General features: G+C 29.1%; 1 protein-coding gene and 1 long non-coding RNA gene across 3 annotated transcripts; one reads left to right on the top strand and one right to left on the bottom strand.

Annotated features, from left to right (window-relative positions):
- Positions 1-1,130: 1,130 nt before the first annotated feature.
- LOC124495735 (uncharacterized) lies at positions 1,131-19,892 on the top strand. Of its 2 annotated transcripts, XM_047059169.2 has the most exons (4): positions 16,369-16,734; positions 16,835-17,545; positions 18,477-18,782; positions 18,853-19,892. In XM_047059169.2, the coding sequence occupies exons 2-4, from the start codon at positions 17,486-17,488 to the stop codon at positions 19,444-19,446; spliced, it is 960 nt and encodes a 319-aa protein (XP_046915125.2). In that variant the 5' UTR covers positions 16,369-16,734; positions 16,835-17,485; the 3' UTR covers positions 19,447-19,892. The 2 variants fall into 2 exon arrangements, with proteins under 2 accessions (XP_075587301.1, XP_046915125.2); XM_075731186.1 differs by lacking the exons at positions 16,369-16,734; positions 16,835-17,545 and adding an exon at positions 1,131-1,242.
- Positions 12,044-12,352, bottom strand: LOC142597560 (uncharacterized). Its single transcript, XR_012832257.1, has 2 exons — positions 12,274-12,352; positions 12,044-12,191 (listed from the first exon to the last, which is right to left on the bottom strand). It is a non-coding gene; the product is annotated as an uncharacterized LOC142597560 (long non-coding RNA).
- Positions 19,893-22,230: the final 2,338 nt, after the last annotated feature.

The following is a 22,230-nucleotide window of genomic DNA, read 5'->3' as shown; positions in this document are numbered from 1 at the left end:
CATCACAACGCAAGAAAAAAAACCAAAAAAAAAAGAAAAGAAAAAAAAATTGTCGCTAATTAAAATTGGATAATTATATTTTTTTGGAATAACAGCTGAAAAAAAACTAGTTGATGAACAGAATTTTGATTGGAATTTTTTTTCTCTTTGAAAAAAAATTTTCAAATTTCCATCACCATCACACATAGCCATTCAATTGTAACGTTCTCATGTTGATAATAGATCGTCGTCATCAACACGATCAATCAAGCTCATTATAATTAATTTGATTGATGATTAATTTCTAGTCTAATTTTAATGATGATGATATTTATTTCTTCACCAAAAAACAAAAACAAGAAAATATTATCGTCATTGTCAACGATATATAGTTGGTATGATTATAATGAACAATTTTTTTTCTCTCTTTTTCATTCCTTTTTTTCCATTTATTCTATCGATAAAAAAAAATTAATTTGATTTGTTGATTGATCAAATTCATTTGATTCATTTAGACTATATAATTATTATATTTGGTTATTGCTAAATTAAAGTTGAAATCATTTTGAGTCATCGTATCGATTAATCGATCAATTTTTTTGGCTTTTGCTTGTGTGTGTGTGTGTATGTGTATGTTTTTGCGTTTATTTATCAATAAACTTTTTTTTGTTGTTGTTGTTCGCGTTACAATCGATTATTATCGATTGAAATTGAATCGAATAATTTTCATTTTATCGAAATAAAATTTCTTCATTCATTCATTCATCATTCAAACATCTAATAGAATCATCAAAAACAAAGAAATCAACAACGATAATTATTGCCAAAAGAATCTGTAACAAAACTGAAATGTTGTCAAAATGGAAAAATTTACGAAAAAAAAAGAAACGGAAAAATCTTATCATTTTATCTATAAAAATGTAGTGTATGTTTTTTTTTTCTCTGAATTTCACAATGATGATGATTGTGTCTGTGTCTGTGTATGTGATATATGTTTGTGTGTGTGTGTGTGTGGTGATAATGTTTTTGACAAATTTTTCCTTTTTTTTTTCATCATCACCATCATCATCATCATCAGTAAAAACCCAATTTACGTCACATGATTTTGATGAGATGAAATACACACACACATATATATTGTGAAGAAATGAGAAATGAGAAAAAAAATAATATCAACTACCAAACTACTAAAACACAAGAAAATCAACTCAAGAGAACCAACAGGATGATATGTTTCATCATCATCACCATAGTCGTCGTCATGTAAATATATATAGTTTATACATTTTTGTTTCTCTCGATGTTTATGGCAAGTTTTTTTTTCATTCTTTTTATGCTTTGATTTTGAGATTGAATGATTGATTGATTGATTACATCATTTTTTTTTCGTTCGTTGATTTTCATTTCATATGGGCATAAAATAAGAATTTTTCCTATTTGGCCATTTTTTTTCTTGTACTCTACACTATTTTTTTTTACTCTCAATCAATCAATCAATCAATCAATCGAACAATCAACTTTTGATCAATTTATGGCCACATTGATGTAACAATATGTCTTTTTTATTTATTTTCTCATTTTTTTTTCTTTGAGGTTCAAATCATCATTAATGGAAAACAAAATTATTGAAATCAATAATAAAACAATCAATATGAATTGTATTCAAATGAAACAAACAAACAGCAACGACAACGGCATAATTTTTTATGATAATGATGATCATCATCAATCTATATATTCATATCGCAGGGTCGTGTGGTTTAGAGTAAAAAAAATGTGTTGATTTTTTCTCTGTTTGTTTTCTTTTTGAAACAATCTAATTGATTGATGAATCAATGAATAAATAGGATTGATTTGATGTTGAATACTGTTTTTTCCCACTTTCCAGCCAGCCAGTCAGCCACTTTTTATCAATCCAAATGATTGACGTATTCTTGTTGCTGTTTTTAATGACATAATTTTTTGTTTTTTAGTTTACCGTTTTCTGAATATAGCGTATTATTAGTAAGTTGAAATTTTATGCAGATTTTTTCTCTCTGCAATTCAATGTTATCATTGTTGCGTGTGGTAAAGAAAAAAAAAATGAAAATAAGATAACAAAACAAAACAAAAAATAAATAAATTGAATGGTCACGTAAATCGTTTTTTTTTCATTCATTCATTCATTCATCCACAGAATTCATATTTATTCTTTTAATATTCTTCATCATCATCATCATCATCATCATCATCATCATCACAGCTGCAATGAATATTGAGAAAATCATTTCATTTCATTTTTTTGATTTCCAAATAAAATAAGACCTCCTATGGTATGTCCATCGAAAAAAAAATGAATAAACTGTGAATCGATGATTGACTTATATTACCAATCCAATATATTCAATAATGATATGAATTTCTTCATAGATGATGATTAACATTTGGGAATTCTGTTTTTTATTTTTTTTTTTTACATACAGAATAAGAAAATTTATATGGTTCCTTTCAATCATTAATCCTAGACGTCCAATGTTAATTTGCATGATCAACTATTTCTACACTTTTTTATCGATCAGATTTTTTTTTGTAAACAACAAAAAAAAAACAAAATTTTTTTTCTCTGTGTTTGATTGATTTCCGAAAAGGATTTACTTTTTTTTTCTAGCATTCGCTAAATGTCAGAAACTTTTCTTTTTTTCCTTCCTACCAAAGGATTTGTGTGTGTGTGTGTGTGTGTGCGTGTGTTTTGATGCAAATAAATTTATTTTTTTTTTCAATTTTCAAAATTCGTAATCGATGATGCAAAAAAAAGAAAAGAAACAGAAACAGAGAATTTATTTCAAACCAAATGGAAAGAATAGAAAAAAAAGTTCACTATTCAAACACAACAGGAAAGGTTTCAAATTTCTCATTTCCAAACAATTTATCAAATAAATAAATGAAAAAGAAAAATTTCCAAGAAATCAAACTGAATTTCATTTGGATGATTGTCGAATCTCGGGAGAAAAAAATTTCTTTATTTCTCATTTCACTTACCATTCGCTTTGGAATAATTTTAAAGAATTTTATTACCAAAAAAAAATCTCAACAAGAAAATTAATCAATTTTTTTTTCTCTGACAAAAATTTCTTCGTTCTCTTAATATATGAATATATCACTAGCAAAAAAAAAAAAAAAAAAAACAAACACAGACGAAAAAAAAATTTACATCTGGCCATTCTATTGTTTTGTATTCTGATTTTTTTTAATATTTTTCTGGTCGAATACGATATGTACGAAACGAAAAAACAAAAACAAAAACAAAACAAAACCATGAACCATCAATGTTTACAGCGGCAATAACGACAACGACAACAATATTAATAATGATGATGATCAAATGTAATAAGATTATTATTCTCAATGAATAAATAGAATAAGTGAACTGAACTGAACTGAACTGAATGAATGAATGGCATACAGAATTCATTGTAATAATAAAAAAAAAACAATAAGACATAGAATCGGAATTTGAAGGAAAAATAAATATTGCATTCGATGATTTGTTGAAACAAAAAATAGTAACATTCTTGCTTGTTTGTTTGTTTGTTTTTTCATCTTATTTGTTTGTTTGCATCATTGATATTGGTGAAAGTGAAAACCCAAAAAAAAAAAAATTCTTCACCATGAATTATAATAATAATGATGATGATGATTCCGGAAATCTGAAAAAGAAAAGATTGTAAAACTAAAAAAAAAATTTAATGGCATTGATTTCGTATGCATTACATACATACACACACACACACACACGCACACACATATTGAAAAGCTGAATGTTATGGATTCTGGTGCATTTTTTTTCTCTTCATTCTCTATTCTAGATATGCAAGATTTTAACTTTGATTCTCATTCTTAATTCTATTTATGAGTAACGAAATGAGAAACAAAAAAAAAATAGGAGAAGAGAGAGAGAAAAAAAATCGTCTTGAAGTTTTGACAATTTTCATTTTATTTTTTGCAAGAAAAAAAAATGATAACAGAGGCAAATGTTTTTTTTTTTTGGAATTGTATTCTTATTTCATTCAAATGTCAAATTGAATCCATGATTCAATTGAAACAGACGACAAATATATTAAACATCTAGTAGTAACAATTCAAGGATCATCAACAGAGAATTTGAACAACAACAAAAAAAAAACAACAACGCAGCATCATCATTGTATTTTGCATCCATCTTTTGAATTCTAATAGTGGTCTATTCTTTGTGATAATCACCATCATCATTTTTCACTGAAAAATATTCTGAATGACATGAAATGACGTCATGACAAGACAAGACATGATGATGATGACAATCTTCAAACGAGTGAACAAAAAAAAAATGAAAATTTATTCACGTCTTATTCTTTAAAAGTGAATATTAATAACATTATAATATGATGATGAAATGTATTGTCCAAGAATTTTTTTTTTGATTCTTGAAATTCTTTTGGATAAAAATCTAGGCTTATATAGGAAGAGAGATGAAAGAAAAATGAATGATGACCATCGAAATTCTGGTGAAAATGTGTTTTTGGTGGATAGAAAAAAAAAGTGAAATGCTAAAGTAGATTCGAGGCAATGACAGAATAAATCATGGTGAATAGAAAAAGAAATAAACAAGAAAAAAAAAACAATCCAAGCAAATGGAATCTATTGGTCATTTCATATATATGGTATGCTGCTTCTGTTGCTGCTGTGTTGTTTGATTTTTTTTTTCGTTTTTGTTTTTGTTTTTATGGTAACCATCATCAGATTCATTCAATCATTCATATTTATTTTTTTTCTTGCTTTCTCTGAATTCTGAATGTCTTTTATTCATACATAAAATGTTTTCAACGACAACAAAATCACAAAGATTTATTGGTATATATATATATATATGTAATATAGCAAGCAACAAACCAACTGGACAACACTTACAACATTGACATTAAAGAAAAAAAAGAACACACTTAAATCAATGGAAAAGTTGTGCGAGTAAATGAAAGGATTCATTAAGATCATGTGGTTTATAATCTGTCCACAAAGGCGAAAAATGAAAATTCATATGCGTGTATGGCGTGTATACGTTGAAAGTTAAACATGTAAAGATAGAGAGAGAGAGAGAGAGAGAGAAAAACAAAATGAATGAATGATGATGAATAGATGATACATTATGGCTATATAAAAACACAAAATAATAATCATAATGATGATGATGATGATGATGATGATAGTAATTTCTGAAATTTATGTCCACTGTGAATACAAACAAAAAAAAAATCAAGCAAGAAAGCAGCAGCAGCCCAAAAAAAAAATGAAATTAATGTTATTATTAATAACCACATTTAGTTTGGTTCTGGACAGAAGTTCTGACCATCACACATTGTGTTATAATCGAAAAAAGTAGAGCAATTTATGCATGCACAGCGGAAAAAAAATTGCAGCCAGATTTTTTCCTCTGTGTGTGTGTGTGTGCGTTTGAAAATACTGAAATGACTGAAAATTCAAAGATTGAAATTTGCATCATTCAACCATTATCGTAGATGATGATAATGATGATGAATGCAAGCAAAAAAAAAAGTTTGAAATTTATTTTGCAAATTTTTTTTGAGCAAGCAATATATACATATGATATGATATGATGATCCTTTTATCTTTCTTTTTTTTTGAATCGAAATTTCATTTCATATCATTTCAATAATTTATTTCCAATTGGATTAATCAATCAAATATATTGATGATGATGTGAGAAAAAAAAAAGAAATTCTCATTTGAATTCCATATGAATCCCCATTTTTCAGCAGAACTGGAATTTTCCGAACAACAACAAATCCTCATCATGTATTAGATTCATCGATTAATCGATGAATGAAAAAGAAAAAAAAAATATTTTCAATTCCAAAAAAAAAATCTGAAAATAAAAAAAAATCCATAAGATGCAAGAAGAGAGAAAAGAAAATTTCGAAATTCTTTGAAAATAAAGTAGCAATAAAAATATTTGAATAAATGAATAGATTGTACGTGTGTTTAACACACATTTTTTCGTACAACAACAACAACAAAAACAGCCAAGAGACGTGATCGAAATTCATCAATAACAACCACAAACAGCAGCAAACTATGAACCAATAAAAGAATTGTCAAATGACTCAATGAATATTATGGAGAAAAGAAAAAATTTTGAAATGTATAATGTTGTCACATTTTTAAATTTGACAAAATGAAGACAAAATGAAAACCATTTTTTTCCATTCGAAAAGTTGTTACACGTTGCTTGAATGCATTTTTTTTTCACTAGTCTGAGATTCATTCGTCTGGATATTTTTGGTATTTTTTTTTCCATATTCAAAATGATAATGGATTTGTGTATATCAAGAGAAACCGCAAAAAAGTTTCCGAATAAAATGATGAAAAAGTGTGAACGAAAAGTGGAAAGAAAAAAAGGCCAGACAAAACAGGAAAAAAAACATCACAAGTTTGTGATGGCCAGCGGACCTAGAAATTGTTCATTTGTTCTAAAAAAAAAATGTTTGCAAGTTTTTTTTTATTCTCGCTCGCTTGGATAAATTTGTTGAGCGAACATCAACAAACAACAAACAGGCTAAACAAACAAGAATGTAAAATTAATCAACTTTAAAATTTGAGTTTTATTTTTGGATTTCTAGGTTTTTTACGATTTCTGATTCAATGACATTGACGAGAAATGTTTGGAAGAAAAAAAAAAACAAGAACAAATCCGATGATAATGATGATGAAATGATTGGAAATTAATTAAAATTATCTAGTGAAGATTCTCTTTGATCTGAATCAATTTTTCATGTGCTACGACGACAACAACAACAACAACAACAACACGATCCAATCAATCATATGGAATTAAATCGAAATTAATCAATCATTATATATATATATATATGTATTGGTAGATGAAAAGAAACAGAACAGAAAAAAATTGATTGATCGATTGTGTATCGAATAACATCAATAAAAAACTATTACTATACACTTATTCTGGCAATGTTATCATCATCTTCATCCGCATTCAGAGGATGCTTTCCATCTTGATCTCTTCAATTTTTAATCTGACAATTATGACAGAGTGATGGAAAAAATCTTCTTCTTTTTTTTGCCATTTAACAATGAGAAAGAGAACTTTGTCTGTATGTGAACGAAACGAAGATGATGAAGATAAGATTTGGAATTTGTTGTTTTTTTCACTGTTTTGATCGATTCATATCCGGAAATAGAAACATTCATTCATTTAATAATGATGATGATGATGATGATGATGATGTTCATTTTTCTTTTCATACATTTTTGTTGTTGTTGGCGTTCTGTTTCAATTATATTTATCGATTCAAAAAAAAAAAAAATGATGCCGAGAGATAAAAAAAAGCAAACATTTTAAGAAACAATTTTATGGAGAATTTTTTTTTGTTTGTTTTTGTTTTCATAAATATTATATTTAGAGAATCATCATAAGAATGAAGAAAAAAAAACAAATTACATTGCATTGGTATCGATAAATTATAAATTATGATGATGATGATCAGTGAATGAATGTTGAAGGAAATTTGATACTAGAAAAATTTATTCTCTATTTTTGAAATATTGATGATGATGGAGCAAAAATAAAACTTTTGTGGTGGTGATATTTTTTTTTGCCAATGAATTCTAATGAATTTTCAGTCTCAAAGCCAATTTTTATCTAATTAGATTTTAGTTGTTATCCACATTTGAATTTTTTTTTTCACCAGATTTCAACCAAAAATGGAAAAGTGTGATTTTTCCATTAGTTGTTGTTGTTGTTGTCGTTTCAGCTTAATTATGAAAAAGTTTCAAACAAAATAATGAAAAATAAATATCTGATATATCAGAATTTTTTTTTATGTCATCAAAATAATCAATCGATTTTGGCTTGAATGTTCTGCACTATTATCATTATTGATTGAAAATACAATCCACCGTAGGCCCGCATCGTCATGATCAATTAAATGGCCCGAAAATTCAAACGATCGATTGATTGACAAAAATGTCAACATCAATATCATTTAGTTGCAAAAAGACAAACTTTCAGATAGGTCCAAAAAAAACGATTATCGATCCGAATTCTGTGGTTTTCTTTTGTCAATCACCGTCATAATAAACAATTATTACAATGATGATGAAATAACCCGAAAATTATTTTTTATTTCATTAACTTGATGATAATGATGATGATGATGACAGAATCCATGATTTGATTATGATTCTATTGTGTGTTTCCACATATCAACATCGAAATTTTTTTTCGGGTTAAATTATTTTCTAATTTAAATAATAATGGCGTGTTTGTCACAGTGTATAATAAAGATTTTTTTTTTCATTTAAATTGTGATGATAATGATTTACATTGCATCTCTCTGTGTGTGTGTGTGTGTGTGTGTGTGGTGAATAAGAATTTTTTTTCTCTTCTTCATTCAGATTGTATGTATTGTGAATGACGTTTTATTTTTCACTTTTTTCATGTTTTTTTTTACTTTGTTGATCGGTTGGTTGGTCGGTTATCTATGTTTGAGCAAATATAATTCTCATCCAAAGAATTGTTGTTGTTGTTGTTGTTGTTGTTTTGTTTGGGTTTTATTTTGTTGATCATTTTTTTTCATCTTCTTTTTATAATAAACGATTGTCTGCCTGGTCTGTATGGCTATGAGATTATGGATGAAAATGTTGGAATTGTTAAAAGAAATATTGAATTAGTTGTTTAATATAACTGTTGAGTATATTTAATTAGTATGTTCAATAGTGTAAATATTGTATATATATGAGTTTGTTAACCAGTTATTTATTATGATTAAAACACATATTTCATCAATTCTCATCCAACAGGTTATGGGTCCATCCACGCAAGAGTCCAACATTTGTATTTTGGTCGATACAAATTGTTGGTTGTTTTTGTTCGTTTCGATTGTTCTTGGCAGTGGCATTCGTTGTTCAAGCAGTCGATGAGGCCAATTCTTATCGTTTATCCGGCTGTGAGAATGTCAAGCAGTTGATGGAAAGATTGATTCAGTTCCATAGCGAAAGCTCAAGCAAATCTACAGGAAGTCTTTCACAGAAATGTTCTGGAGACGTGGAATCGATGCTTAGCATGATTCGTAGATTGGATGGTAAACTGGAATCAAGAGAAGTGCTAAAGAGCATTTCAGAGTATGTCTTTGCAGACGTTGGTTTAAGAAACTAATTTGGTGACGATACATACGAAAATGATGGAATTGTTTCATCTGGCGTTTCTTCTGGCACAGGAAAAGTGGATAATCATTTAGGAAGACGACGTTGGTAACACAGTTGTGTTAGCAGATTCATTGGTTGAATCTTCGTCAATGGAAATGATATCATCTGATGATTTTGGCATGTGATCAAAACGGTTGTTTTTGATGGTGATTACGAAAGAACCATTAGTTATTTGAATGGTAGAATCTCCAGGGTTGCCGATCGATCAGGTATTTGTGCAGACGTTCACAGATTAAAACCAAATGGAATTGGTAAATCAGATGTGAAAACAGAAGAAGAAGAAAGTTTAGAAAATCGTACCAAAAGTTATTTAGTTTGTGCAAAGAACAAGAGATATGAAGAAAAAGGAAGTTCGAATATTCATGAAAAAGACGAGAGAATTACTGTAATGGTAGAGGATTCATTGGTTGAATCAATGTCTTTGAATATGTTTTGGCAAGTTTGGCAATACGACATGAGCAAGTTATGGCCGTCGTTTTGTTATGATGTTTTTGTGACGTTTCAATATTTATTTCAACAGGGGGAGTGTTGGAATTGTTAAAAGAAATATTGAATTAGTTGTTTAATATAACTGTTGAGTATATTTAATTAGTATGTTCAATAGTGTAAATATTGTATATATATGAGTTTGTTAACCAGTTATTTATTATGATTAAAACACATATTCATCAACTGCTAACTATTGAATCTTATACTTCCAAGCCTCTTGCTAAATTCTCAACAGAAAAAATAAAGTATGCGGAGAGAGAGAGAAATTGCTGTTGACGCCCACATATTTTTCAAAATGAAAAAAAAGAAAAATTGTCCAAACAAACAAGAATGAACTGAAAAAAAAGAATAACTGGTTGGGAATCTTTTTGGAAAATTGGTTTTTTCCTCCCCCCAAAAAAAGAAAGGATCAGAATGATAGACCAAGAGAGAGAGAGAGAGCGAGAGAATGCAATGGAATAAAATGAAATGAAACGAAATGGAAAAAATTACATTGTAACATTCTTACGAAAGTCTGAAAAATAGTAGAAAAATGGAAAAAAATAAGAAATTTAAAAAAAACAATAAAGAGATATGTACACATTTTTTGAAGTGATTAATGTTTTTCCGTTCTCTCTCTCTCTTTTGCATTCTTTTTGGCCATTTTTTTACCAATGTTTTCATCATCCCCATCATCATCATAATCATCGTATCGAAGAAGAAGAAAAAAAAGTCAAAAAAGATGCTGACTATGATGATAACAGATGATCGTATGTATCGAATGCAAAAATTGAAAAAAAACCAACCAATAAACAACAAACAAACAGAATGTTTGTTTTTTTTCACATTGTTTTTATATATGTGTATATAAACTTTATTTTTTTCCCGGTTTAAGACTAATTTTTTTTTTTTTTTTTTGGTCGAGCTTGTTTTTTGCCATTTTTTTGGGTATTGTTTGTTTTGTTTTGTTTTTCGTTCACTTCATGTGCGTGTTTTGTACCAAATTACATCATTTTATTTTTACACAGTTACATTATATAATATGGACGTTTTGTGAGAATCAATCAATATTTTCTGCACCAATAGCGACGGAAAAAAAAGTTTCTTATTGCATACAAAGATAATGATGATGGTGATGATGATGTTGATGTTGATGTTTTTTTTACATTCATTAAAGTGAAAAAAAAAATTTCCAGATTTCCGTCCATTCAATAATTTGATCCGGTTTGTTTTCTTTTCATTTTTTTATTTTGTTTTGTTATGTGCGTGTAGTATGTCACATGAAATGTCCTGAAAGTATGGCAAACAAACAAAATAAAGAATCCATTATGAAAAAAACAACAACAACACAACGACAGAGAAAAAAAATATGAAAATTTTCTTATCCATGAGAAACAAGAAAACATTTTGAAACCCGTGCCCGTTTGTTTTGTTTATGCTGGTATTGATCATTTTGAATCTAAAGTCAAATAAATCATCATCATCATCCGTGTGTGTGTGTGTGTGTGAATAATATGAGTTCAAAAAACGTGAAAAAAATTTTTTTTCCCATTTCTCATCTATTTCCACGGTTGGATACAAAGTTCATGAATTTCATACACGGGCGAAACCAAAAAAAAAAAATTCAGAATTATCTCGAATTTTTATTAATTGAATTTATTTTTTTTTGCGCGTACATACACATTTTGAGCCTTTGGCGATTGGTTATGTAAAAATATTACACACACACACACACACACTTACGTTATATGCATGCATCATGTAATTATATTTTTATTTTTTCACCAGCCCGAGAACAGGCGCTTCGCGCCTGTCCTGGTCTGGCCCTGCGGGGCTGACTCCTTGACGGTCAATATAACTGGATACCCGCAGGGGTGGCGGCTGCGCCGCCCCCCTGCTTGGTATCCAGTCAAAGGTATCAATCCTTGACGGTCAATATAGCTGGATACCCGCAGGTGTGGCGGCTGCGCCGCCCCCCTGCTTGGTACCCAGCCAAAGGTGTCAATTTTAACGCTTCGTGCCTGACGGTGGGTTTCTATGCACGGCGTGTTGCTTCCGGCCTTCGGTTTGGTACCGCAGGGTCAGCCATCACTTGTGCATTGCATTAATTATTATTTTATCGAAAGATTTTCCTTAAAACATTAATTAATTGTCAGAGCAAAAGCCAATACGACAGGAAATCGTCCACGAACCAATTTAAATGGTAGCTTAAGATCTCGATCGTTTTGCTGCAAAATGAATCATAGCCTCCTTGTCAATATTCGAGCTTCAATGCTGCGTCTATTTACAAATAAACGCGTGCCATTGAGCAAACCACTTTGTGGTTCAATATTGCGACTGAACATGATAATCGATCCAATGTTTAATCCAAGTTTGTGTCTATAGATCCTATAGGATAACCTTGTGGGTTCATCGCATGAAGACACTCAACATTGAATCGTCAACCGCTGTGGCTTTCTGTAATATCGTAAATGCTCCATTTTCTTTATTTTAAATGAAAAAAGTTATGAAAAAAGTTATCAGGTATTTTAGGTATAATCAGGTTAAATAACCGAAATAACTTACCAAACGATGAGTAGATCATAGATCACGGGAACAAAAACACAGAAAAAAATCATTCCAATGAATGCAGTCTTCAGGCAAGAGTCACACACTCACAACAGGCACACAAAATGAAAATCACGTGCCACATGTATTATCACAATAATCAATTCGAAAAATTCGAATTCGAACTCTTTCTATGTACTATTGAATGACTGCACCATCTATTGGATGCAAAATCTGCAGCAAAGTGTGCTGAGCTAGAACAATGAAAAAAAGCTTTGTCAAAGCTACATACCACAGAATGCGTTTCTTTGGAAGCGACTTCTACTTCTGAGCTGGACGAACTGTTCAGCGGCATTCAAAAGTTTTCCCGCATGCTCAGACACACACACACAACACACACTGAGTAGCTTATACTAAATAGTTATGTTTGTACTGAAAATAAGTAGGAATGTCCAGCTCGGCTTCCCCGCATCAAATGCCAAGTTAATACACAGTGCCAGTACACAGTGCAAGCACTTGGCGAGTGTAAAAGTTGCAGTTACCGACAAACAAGCGTCATAGAATAGTAGATTTCTAAAACAAGAATTTTTGTCGTTTTTGGTTGCCTCAAACTATGAATGATAAGAATTTTCTTTTTTTTCTCGTTGTTTGGATCATCATCATTCTTTTTATTCGCCGTGGCTGGTTATAATGATGATGATTTTGAAAAAAAAAACAGTTCGCAATGGAAAAGTGAATAAGTGAAAAAAATTAATTTTCTGAATTGATATGGCTAAGACGCACACACACACAGTGAGAGAGATACAGAGAAAAGAATTTTTTTTCAAAATCAAATTAAGTAATGAGCAAATGAGCAGTGAAAAATAACGCTAAATGTGTGACAAATGTTTTCATGTGATCATGAATTTTCATTTTTGATGCAAAATAAAACATTTGTGTGTTTAAAAATTTTGTCATCTGAGAGAAATTTTTTGTTTTGTTTGTTTCAACTTTTAAACAAATGAATCAGACCAAAAAAAATGTGATAGAAATGGTGATTTTTTTCACGATTCTCAGTTCCTGGATCATTTGGTTTTCAATTTTTTTTTTGTTAATATTTCTTATATCAACTACAGATTATCAAGTGATTATTTTGGTCAATGATAATTTTATTCTGTCACATGAAAATTGTCAAGAATTCGAGAGTGAAATAAATATATGGAAATTGGATTCTATCTCTATCTCTCTCTTTTTTTACCATTTGATGAATGATGTCCTAATATAAACTTTTTATTTTCACTTTTCATTGGTTTGTTTGTTTGTTTGTTTGTCTATTTATTGACCAAATGTGTTAAAAATCTGGTATAATTTTTTTTTCGTCCATCAAATTGTCATTTAAATAAACCATGTATGTGTATGTTTGGGTGTGTGTGTGTGTGTGTTGATGTCATCAGTGTCAGATCCATACCAACAACAAGACAATCCAGTAGAGAGAGAAAGAAAAAAAAATTCGACATTAACGAATTCAATTCAAATGCGTTGATGCAGAATATTATATTCTTCATCCATTTTGTTGTTGTTGTTGTTTAATCCAATGTCAAAGCTGAAAAAAAACCGTAACGAAAAAAAAAAAAAATAGTCAACAATGACAGCATGACAGTAGTAGCATCTAGAAACGTAAACAACACCAAATCGATTAGATTTCCATTTTCAATGTCTGTCTTATCATCATCATTCACAGTTCATAGCCAAATAGCCAAGTAAATCAATCATCAAGTTTTAATTTTCTCTTTATATATTTATACTGCTACTACTTCATATATTGAATACATTTGATTTGTATTTTATTAAGATTTTTTTTTCTTTTTTTTTTAAATTTTCCATCATATCATCACCACATTTCATGATCAAAGTTGACCGTTTTTTCTTTTTTTGGTTTCAAATGGCCAGCAATGTGTGTGTGTGTGTGTGTATTTGATGATGTGAAAATTAACAGTGGACATTGGTTGGTTTGTCGAAGGGCTATATATTCTGTTTTTTTTCATCATCATCATCATCATCATTTTTTTTATTTGCATTACATTTCTAATGTAAACATCTATATTAGGTGGCTTTTTTTTCTCTTTTGATTTGAATTTAAATACAACGAATTTTTTTTCCTTAAATGATTCGTTCTAGAGAAAATTTTAATTTATTTTTCGTCGTCGTCGTCGACGTTGTTTGGTGAAAGAAAAAAAATAAATACCCAAATAATAATTGAAAAGAGAGAGAGAGAGGGAGCGAGAAAAAAAAGTCATCAATTTCATTGGGTTGTTGTTGTTGTTGGCGTAATTTCATTTTATTTTGCCATTTTCAAGTTGCTTCTTTTATCACTGATTTTTTTTCCCAGAATATTTTGTTTCCATAACAAAAACTCTGCGCCTTTAAATGATTTCACACGATAGAAAATTCCATCATCACGTGTTCATATATATATGTAATCGGATGTAGTGATGAATCTGTGATGATTTTGATCGAAAAAGCAAAAAAAAAAATTATTGATTTTTTTTCACCCTCTCATCGATAAATAAATCATTATCGATTAAATTGATGTCCATCGATGACAGTGGTACAACAAAAAAATTGTTTGTTTGTTGATAACGATGTGTTGTTGTTGGACATTTGATTTGTAATGAACGAAAACAAAAAAAAACGAAAAAAAATTCCGTTCCATTTCGATTTTCAATCAATATACATTATTATTATTAGGGATTCAAAAAAAAAAAAAAATAAATAAATAAATAAATGAAATTACAACTAATCGAAAAAAAGAAGAAGAATCTCCACAGAATAAAAAAAAGATTTATTGCTCCAATAAGCATCATCAAATTCATTGATTTTTTATTCTTTTTCTTCTTTTTTTTCGCTAGAATATCCATGGTTACAAATAACTATGTTGATGATGATTATGAAGATTGAAAACTTTTCCTCTGTGTGTGTGTGTGTGTTCCAAATGGATCGAAATTCTTTTCAAATCATTGCAATGGCATTTTTCTGCCGTTGTTGTTGTTGTTGTTGTTGTGACCAAAATACTTGGCCATCTCTAGGATGATGAAATTCCATTTTTGAATCGAAAATTTTTTTTTTTTTTTTTTGCTTTTCACCTTCATATTCAATCAACGTACACAATTGGTTTTTTTTCGAGACATTCGAATGATACACATATGAATCTGGTCTGCATTTCATTGTTTTTTTTATCCATTGATAAAAAAAAAGTTAACATCAAAGTCAGATATAATGCTAAAAAAAATTGGTCGACTAGCTAATAAAATTTATTACCGAAGAAAACGTACACACACACAAAATGTCTATATTTAGCAATTGGATTCGATTGATTGAATTTTTTTTCCCATCGAATGTTTCAAATTGGTCTTTTGGTTTCCTGTACGGCGCCACTAAACTAAACACACACACACACCCATACACAGAGAGAGAGACTAATCCTTATATGTTAGCTTATCGATTAGCCATTTACCCGAATAAAAAACGAAACCATTTGGAACACCAATAGTAATAACAATAACAACAACAACAACAATTACAATGGCAATAAAAAGTTTAATAAATCAGCCAAGATTTTTTTGTTTTGTATCTTGTAAGGAAAAACAAAGAAAATAAAATGATCACATTTTTTTTCTCTCATTGATAATGATTATGATTTTTTTTTGTTCGGGAAATGTTTTTTTCTTTTTTGCAACGGAAAAACAACCAAAAACCAAGAGAGAAATTTCATTTCATTTTTTTCGGGCTTTTATTGATTATCGATTACGATCAACCCACTCGCCCACATTTAAATGGCATCATTTAAGGCATTTTTTTTTTTGGTCGTCGAGACCAAAGAAATTTTTAAATGAACGAAAAAATGAAAATTGAAAACAACAAAATAATGATTTTGTGCTGTAAACTTAAAATTTGAAAAATTTTTTTCATTTTTGGTTTTAATTGATTTGGCGGTTCATCAACAAACATATACACCAGACAGATACATGATTTACAGCTGATGATATGATATTTGAGTGATCATCATCGTCAACTTGACTAACTAACTTTGTTTTTTTTTTTTTTTTTTTTTGATATATCTATGAAATAATGGAGACGGCGCGCCGTATTTTCAATGTTTTATATTGGCGCCATACATATATAACAGAATACCGTACAACAACGCAAGTCCAAACACAGCTATTTTTTCGTATATATTTGGTTATATTTGTGTGAATGAATTGTCAAATTCAACAATACGTTTTTATTCCTCTTCAACGTCGGTGTTCGTTCTTCACATGATGTAAAACACATTTCAAGTATCCAAGTCAATTTTGTCAGTTTTGGGTTTAGTTCATTTCATTCAACAAGAATCATGATTCGATCGTGATCTTTAAACGAAAAGGAAAAAAAATCACTAACTCAATGGTAATTCAACGGACGGATTTCATTTGGTTCTTCATTCTTTTTCTTCTCATGCACGTATGCATTTTTTCTTTTTTCTTTTGTTTTTGGCATTAACTTTGATTCAAATCTTATTCTCTTTTTTCGTTTCCAATTCACTTTATCATTATGATTGTAGCTTAGATTTTTTTTTTGCTTTCTTTTTTTCCTGGTCAATGATCAGTGGCCATCATTATCATCATCATCATCATTTATTTCATTAATCTAACAAGCAGAAAAAAAATCAATGCATTATGTTTGATGGTGCAAAACAAAAAACAAAAAACAAAACGTTCATTGAATGCTGAAGTGATGTGTGTGTGTGTGTGTGTGCGTTTGCTGATGTTGTTTGTCGTTGTGTTCACGTGATTGAAACAAAAAAAAATATTTTGAATCAATTTAACAAGTTCACAGTGATTTACATTCAAATTTAAAATTTTTTTTTTCTAAATTTCAACTGATTCATCATCAAAATGAGATGATGGTGGCAAAACAAAACAAAAAAAAGTTTTCAAATTCATTCACACTTGCATACACACAGCCATACAATTAACGAAATTTCTGTGCAACATAAAAATTTTCACATAGAATAAAAAAAAAAGAAAAAAGAAAAAAACTGTCATCGGTCAACAAAACAATGCAACAGCGCACATACCATTATTATTGTTTTGAAGATTAAAAAACAAAAAAAAAATTCCTATCATCATCATTGTCGTCATTATTTTACGGAACAAACAAACAAACAGACAGACAAAGAAAAAAAAAGACCAACTTTATCATCAGTTTCAAAATGGCTTCAAGCTATGGAAAACGAACTTGGTTCCATGAATTAGTTGGCATCATTTCATTGGTATGTCGTTTATTTGAAATGAAAAAAAAAAATTTTTTTTCTCAACCAAAAAAAAAAAAAAAAAAAAAAACAAACAAACAAAAATGTTCCAGGATTATCTCTTGGTCTATTCAATATCACTAACTACACCATATACAATATTATATATCGTTATTATTATTAGCTTTAGGGATGCTAAACTTAATAATAATAATAAAAAAAAAATTTATTCGTTAGAGTTAATGTATCAATGTCAAAGCATATAGAAAAGCTATTTTTTTTGTTTCTTTTGAAAAAATAATATGAACAATAATAACGAAATAGTGCACATAGTGAGAGATTCCAACATCATTTCATCATTCTGTGTTTACGGAATGGAATGGCCGGAATAATATAACCCGAACAAGATGAACAGGAAAAGAAAAAAAAATTATTATACATTGTAATGATGATAATGATCATATTATCACAAATGAGCTTTTTTCTTTTGCAAATTCTTTACATTTTCATTTTCATTTTCATTTTTTTTTTTGGTTCGTTGCAAAATTCATTGAATTAAATTTTTTTTTCTTTCTATTTTGCTCGAAATTCATCGCTTTACAAATGTTTTTTCTTCTTCGTTTTGCTGCTGCTGCTGCTGCTACATTCACATTCATTCACATTCACATCGATTTATGCGTGTGAGTGAGTAAGTGAGTGAGTGCGTGCGTGTGAATTTCAATTTCAATTTCGTTTTTCATTTTCTCACTTTCTTTTTTTTTGATTTGATTTTTTTTTATTGTTGAATAATAAAAATAAAAATAAAAAAATTTCAATTTCGTTTGCATTGCTGCTGCTGGTTGTGCTGCTTGTGCTTGTGCTGCTGTTCATATCTGATATTTCTTTTTCTTTTTTCTTTTTGCAAAACAAATTTTTTTTTCATTTCGTTTTTTCCTCTTTATGTAAAATAAAGTTATCGATGGTTGCCTGTTTTCTAATGTTGGATCATAAACCCTGTCAGATACCGTTGTTGCCTCGTGAAGAATTATCTCGTTGGACTACTAAACCGATAACTGGAACAGAAATATCGACAAAATCATTGCGCAATAAAAATCAGACCACCATTGCAAAAGAAATGGAATCATTCATTGAAAATTATTATGATTCATTACAAATATTTCATACGGCAATCGGTTGTTGGTCAATCATTATCATGTTGTTTGGCTGTATAAATATTGTGCCAAAACATGAAGATTTTAAAGTGATGACTATTTTACTTGTAAGTAAGAAAAAAAAAATTTTTCCATGTTTTTTTTTTTTTTGGTTAATTCTTCTCATCTTGATTTTAGATGGTATTAATCATGGGATTTGCAGCCCTTTTTGCCTTTTATACAGCATTTTTAGCATTCCATAAACCATGTCGTGCATTTTCAACACAACAACAACAGCAAAAAAAGCAACAGAACAACCACCACCATCAGCAACAAACAAAACAAACATTTATAATGACTCGTGCAAATTTACGACAATTACGTTATTATTATAGCCAATTACAGCAACAACAACAACAAAATAGCAGCAGCAATATTAGTAGTAGCAATGTTAATCAACAAAAAGGCCTTAAATCAACGACGATATTAAACAATAACAATAATAATGTGAATGATAATGATCAAAATAAATTATTATCAATAACAAAATTTACAATACCATTATTTCAGAATAATTTACAGAATATTCAGCTACCATTACCGAATGAATTGATTTATATGTTAGAATTTCGTTCAATCAAAGATAAAAGACCAGTGAATGTGTTTGAAGATGAAGATGAAACAATGATACGTGTAACGTTGATCAATTCAGCCATTGGTTTCATATTATTATGTTCGGATTTTTTATTCTTTTTCGATTCACGGCAACATATGATTGAATGGCGTAATTGAAATTATTGCCCAAAGAAAAAAAAATGAAAATGAAAGTGATCAAGATTACCAGCTATATATATTGTATTTCAAGTCTATTGTGAATTGAATTTTTATCGTGCAAAAAAAAAAGAAAGAAAAGCCTATATACCATATTTTTATTGGAAGCAAATAAAAATTGAAAATACAACGAATCTATCGAGATTGAAAAGATTTCAAAAAAAAAAAAATTTTATCAATCACATAAAACGGCTGAAACATTATCATCCTGGTTCCATTTCTGAGCCAATAGATGTTCGAAATGATGGTCCACATTCACGCGCGGCATTGTCCCTTATGTTTTTTTTTTTTTGTTATAATTGCCAACAATTATATATAAATTGAATTGAATTATATGATTTATAAAAACAAAAAAAATGATAATTTTGTCATTAATTTCAATGAATAAAATTGTTCCATGTTATATATTCCATGTTGTAAAAGTATTGGCTAAACTAGAAATTATCAGCTCCATGTGTTCAACAGTTGGATGAAAAATGACAAACAGTCTTTGGATCGATAGAATTAATATTGGCCATAATTAAGACTGAATTCTCAAATGTTTTTGATGTTGATGTATTGAAAAATTTTAATACATCAGACTGACAGACTGAGCATGCATAAAAAAGTGTTGGCTCTCGTGGCAGCCTGTCGTATACAAAAAAAACAAAAAAAAACATCACATGATGATCAACCCTAATCGTGAACCATTTCAAGTCTAAAAAAAGCTCTCTGATTGAAAATTAATTGAATCATTCAACTGTATAATATAAGATCAAGATATTTGAATTCAAAAAAAAAAAAAATTCACTCATTCACTCACTCACTCACTCACACCTCATTCTTTACACATACGTCAAATGATGAAACAAAGAAATAGCGTATAAAAGGATAATGAGATTCTGTAGGTTTTTTTTCAACGAACAGAGGAAAAAAAACCTACAGAATAAGAAATGTAATAAAACAAAAAAAAACAATGGAATAACTGCAATATAACGATAATAATATAAACACACAAACACATTATCATCATGATTACTTTCTTTCTTTCTACGTATCCATAACATGTGAAAACATTCGTTGCTGTTGTTGTTGTTGTTGTTGTTACTATTTCCATTGTTAATGATGATTATTATTATGCCATTTATTTTTTATGATTCAATGATGATGATAATGTTAATGATGATTAAGATGTCAAACAGATCGTAAAAATTATCTGCTCTTCTGTTTTCGATGTTGTTGTTGTTGTAGGAAGTAATCTTTAATTTTTTTTTTTGTTCTTTCTTCGATTCTGTTTCTGGGATTTTTTTCCATTTCAATTTTCTGTTCATCATTCGTGATCGGATGTGTGTTTGTTTTGTTTTGTTTTTTGTTTTTTTGTTTTCGAAAATAATGACTATGACGACAACCGTCAGTGTTTCAAATATTGAATCGAAAATATTAGATTGTACGGGTCCGGATGAAGAATTATCAATTCAAGTGAGAAATTGAAAACGACAACAAAAACATCGACCATAGATTTGTGCTAAAATCATTAAGAATTTCTTTTCATTGGTCTAATTTTTTTTCTCTGTTGTTCTTGATTCTTTAAGTGTTAAAATATTCTGAAAACAAAATGGAATTTCATTTGGATTTTTTCTTGTTTGGTTCGATTGATTCATTCTTTTTGTTTATTTCAATCAACGATAATATCTACAACAACAACAACAACAACGATTTCATTTGGGACATTTGGGAATTTGAATTTATTTCAGACATTTCTAATGTGTTTTGTTTTGTTTTGTTTTGTTTTGTTTTGTTTTGCTTGTTTAGTTCATCAGTATGGCTGAGTTGAATCGAAATGATCGTTTATTTTCTTGTTTTATGCATTCAAGAAAAATCAATTTAAAACCAAACGACGACGCCGATGATGATGATGATTAAAAGACGACCAATTGAGAATTGATTCATTAGCAAAGAAAAAAAAACGAATTTTATTCATTCATTTGTTCCATTGGCCAATTGCATTTTTTTTTCACTAGTTTTAAGCAATGGTAGTTTTTAGTGGTAAATTTCCAATATCCATTGAAACATGGAACACAACACAGCAAATTTTTTTTCAGTTTGTTTATTTTTGGCCATCAAAACATTTTATCATTATTGTTGTTGTTGTTGTTGTTGTTATCGTGGCTATATATTGTTAATTTTTGCTCTTTCTTTTTAGTTAAATATCCTTGTTAAATTACCACAAAATGTTGTTGTTGTTGTTTTTTTTTTCATTCCGGATGTAAACACATTGATGATGATTAGGATAATGATGATGATTATAGTGTGAGCGTGTGTGTTTTTATTAGTGTTTTTTTTGTTCTCTTTTCAACTATAATCTACTATACTAAAGAGTGTCAACCATCAGTTTGTCTCATCATTTTTTTTTTTTTTTTTTGAAAATCAGATGTTTATGCTTTTGTTGTTGTTGTTGTTGTTGCTGACTAATTATGGATTGTTTATGAAAAGAGCAAAAGTGGAGTTGATGAGAGAAAGCTTTTTTTCAACAACGGGAAAAAAAAACTTTCATTTTCTTGAAATAAAAAGTTTTTCCCATTTTTATTTTCTTTCTGATTCTTGTTTTTGCTTGTTGATTATCAACATTCCAACATCATTATCCATCATTTTAACTTTTAGAATATATCAGTGATAAAGAAACAGATAAAGTTTGTGAATAGAATGTGTCTGTGTGTGTATGTGTGTGTGTGTGCGTGGCCAATTTTGTCATTGTCATTGTCATTA

Source organism: Dermatophagoides farinae, chromosome 5 (genome assembly GCF_024713945.1).
Source record: "Dermatophagoides farinae isolate YC_2012a chromosome 5, ASM2471394v1, whole genome shotgun sequence".
NCBI classification, from domain to species: domain Eukaryota; kingdom Metazoa; phylum Arthropoda; class Arachnida; order Sarcoptiformes; family Pyroglyphidae; genus Dermatophagoides; species Dermatophagoides farinae.
The sequence above is the reverse complement of the archived record's forward strand: the minus strand, read 5'-3'. Positions and strand labels throughout refer to the sequence as shown.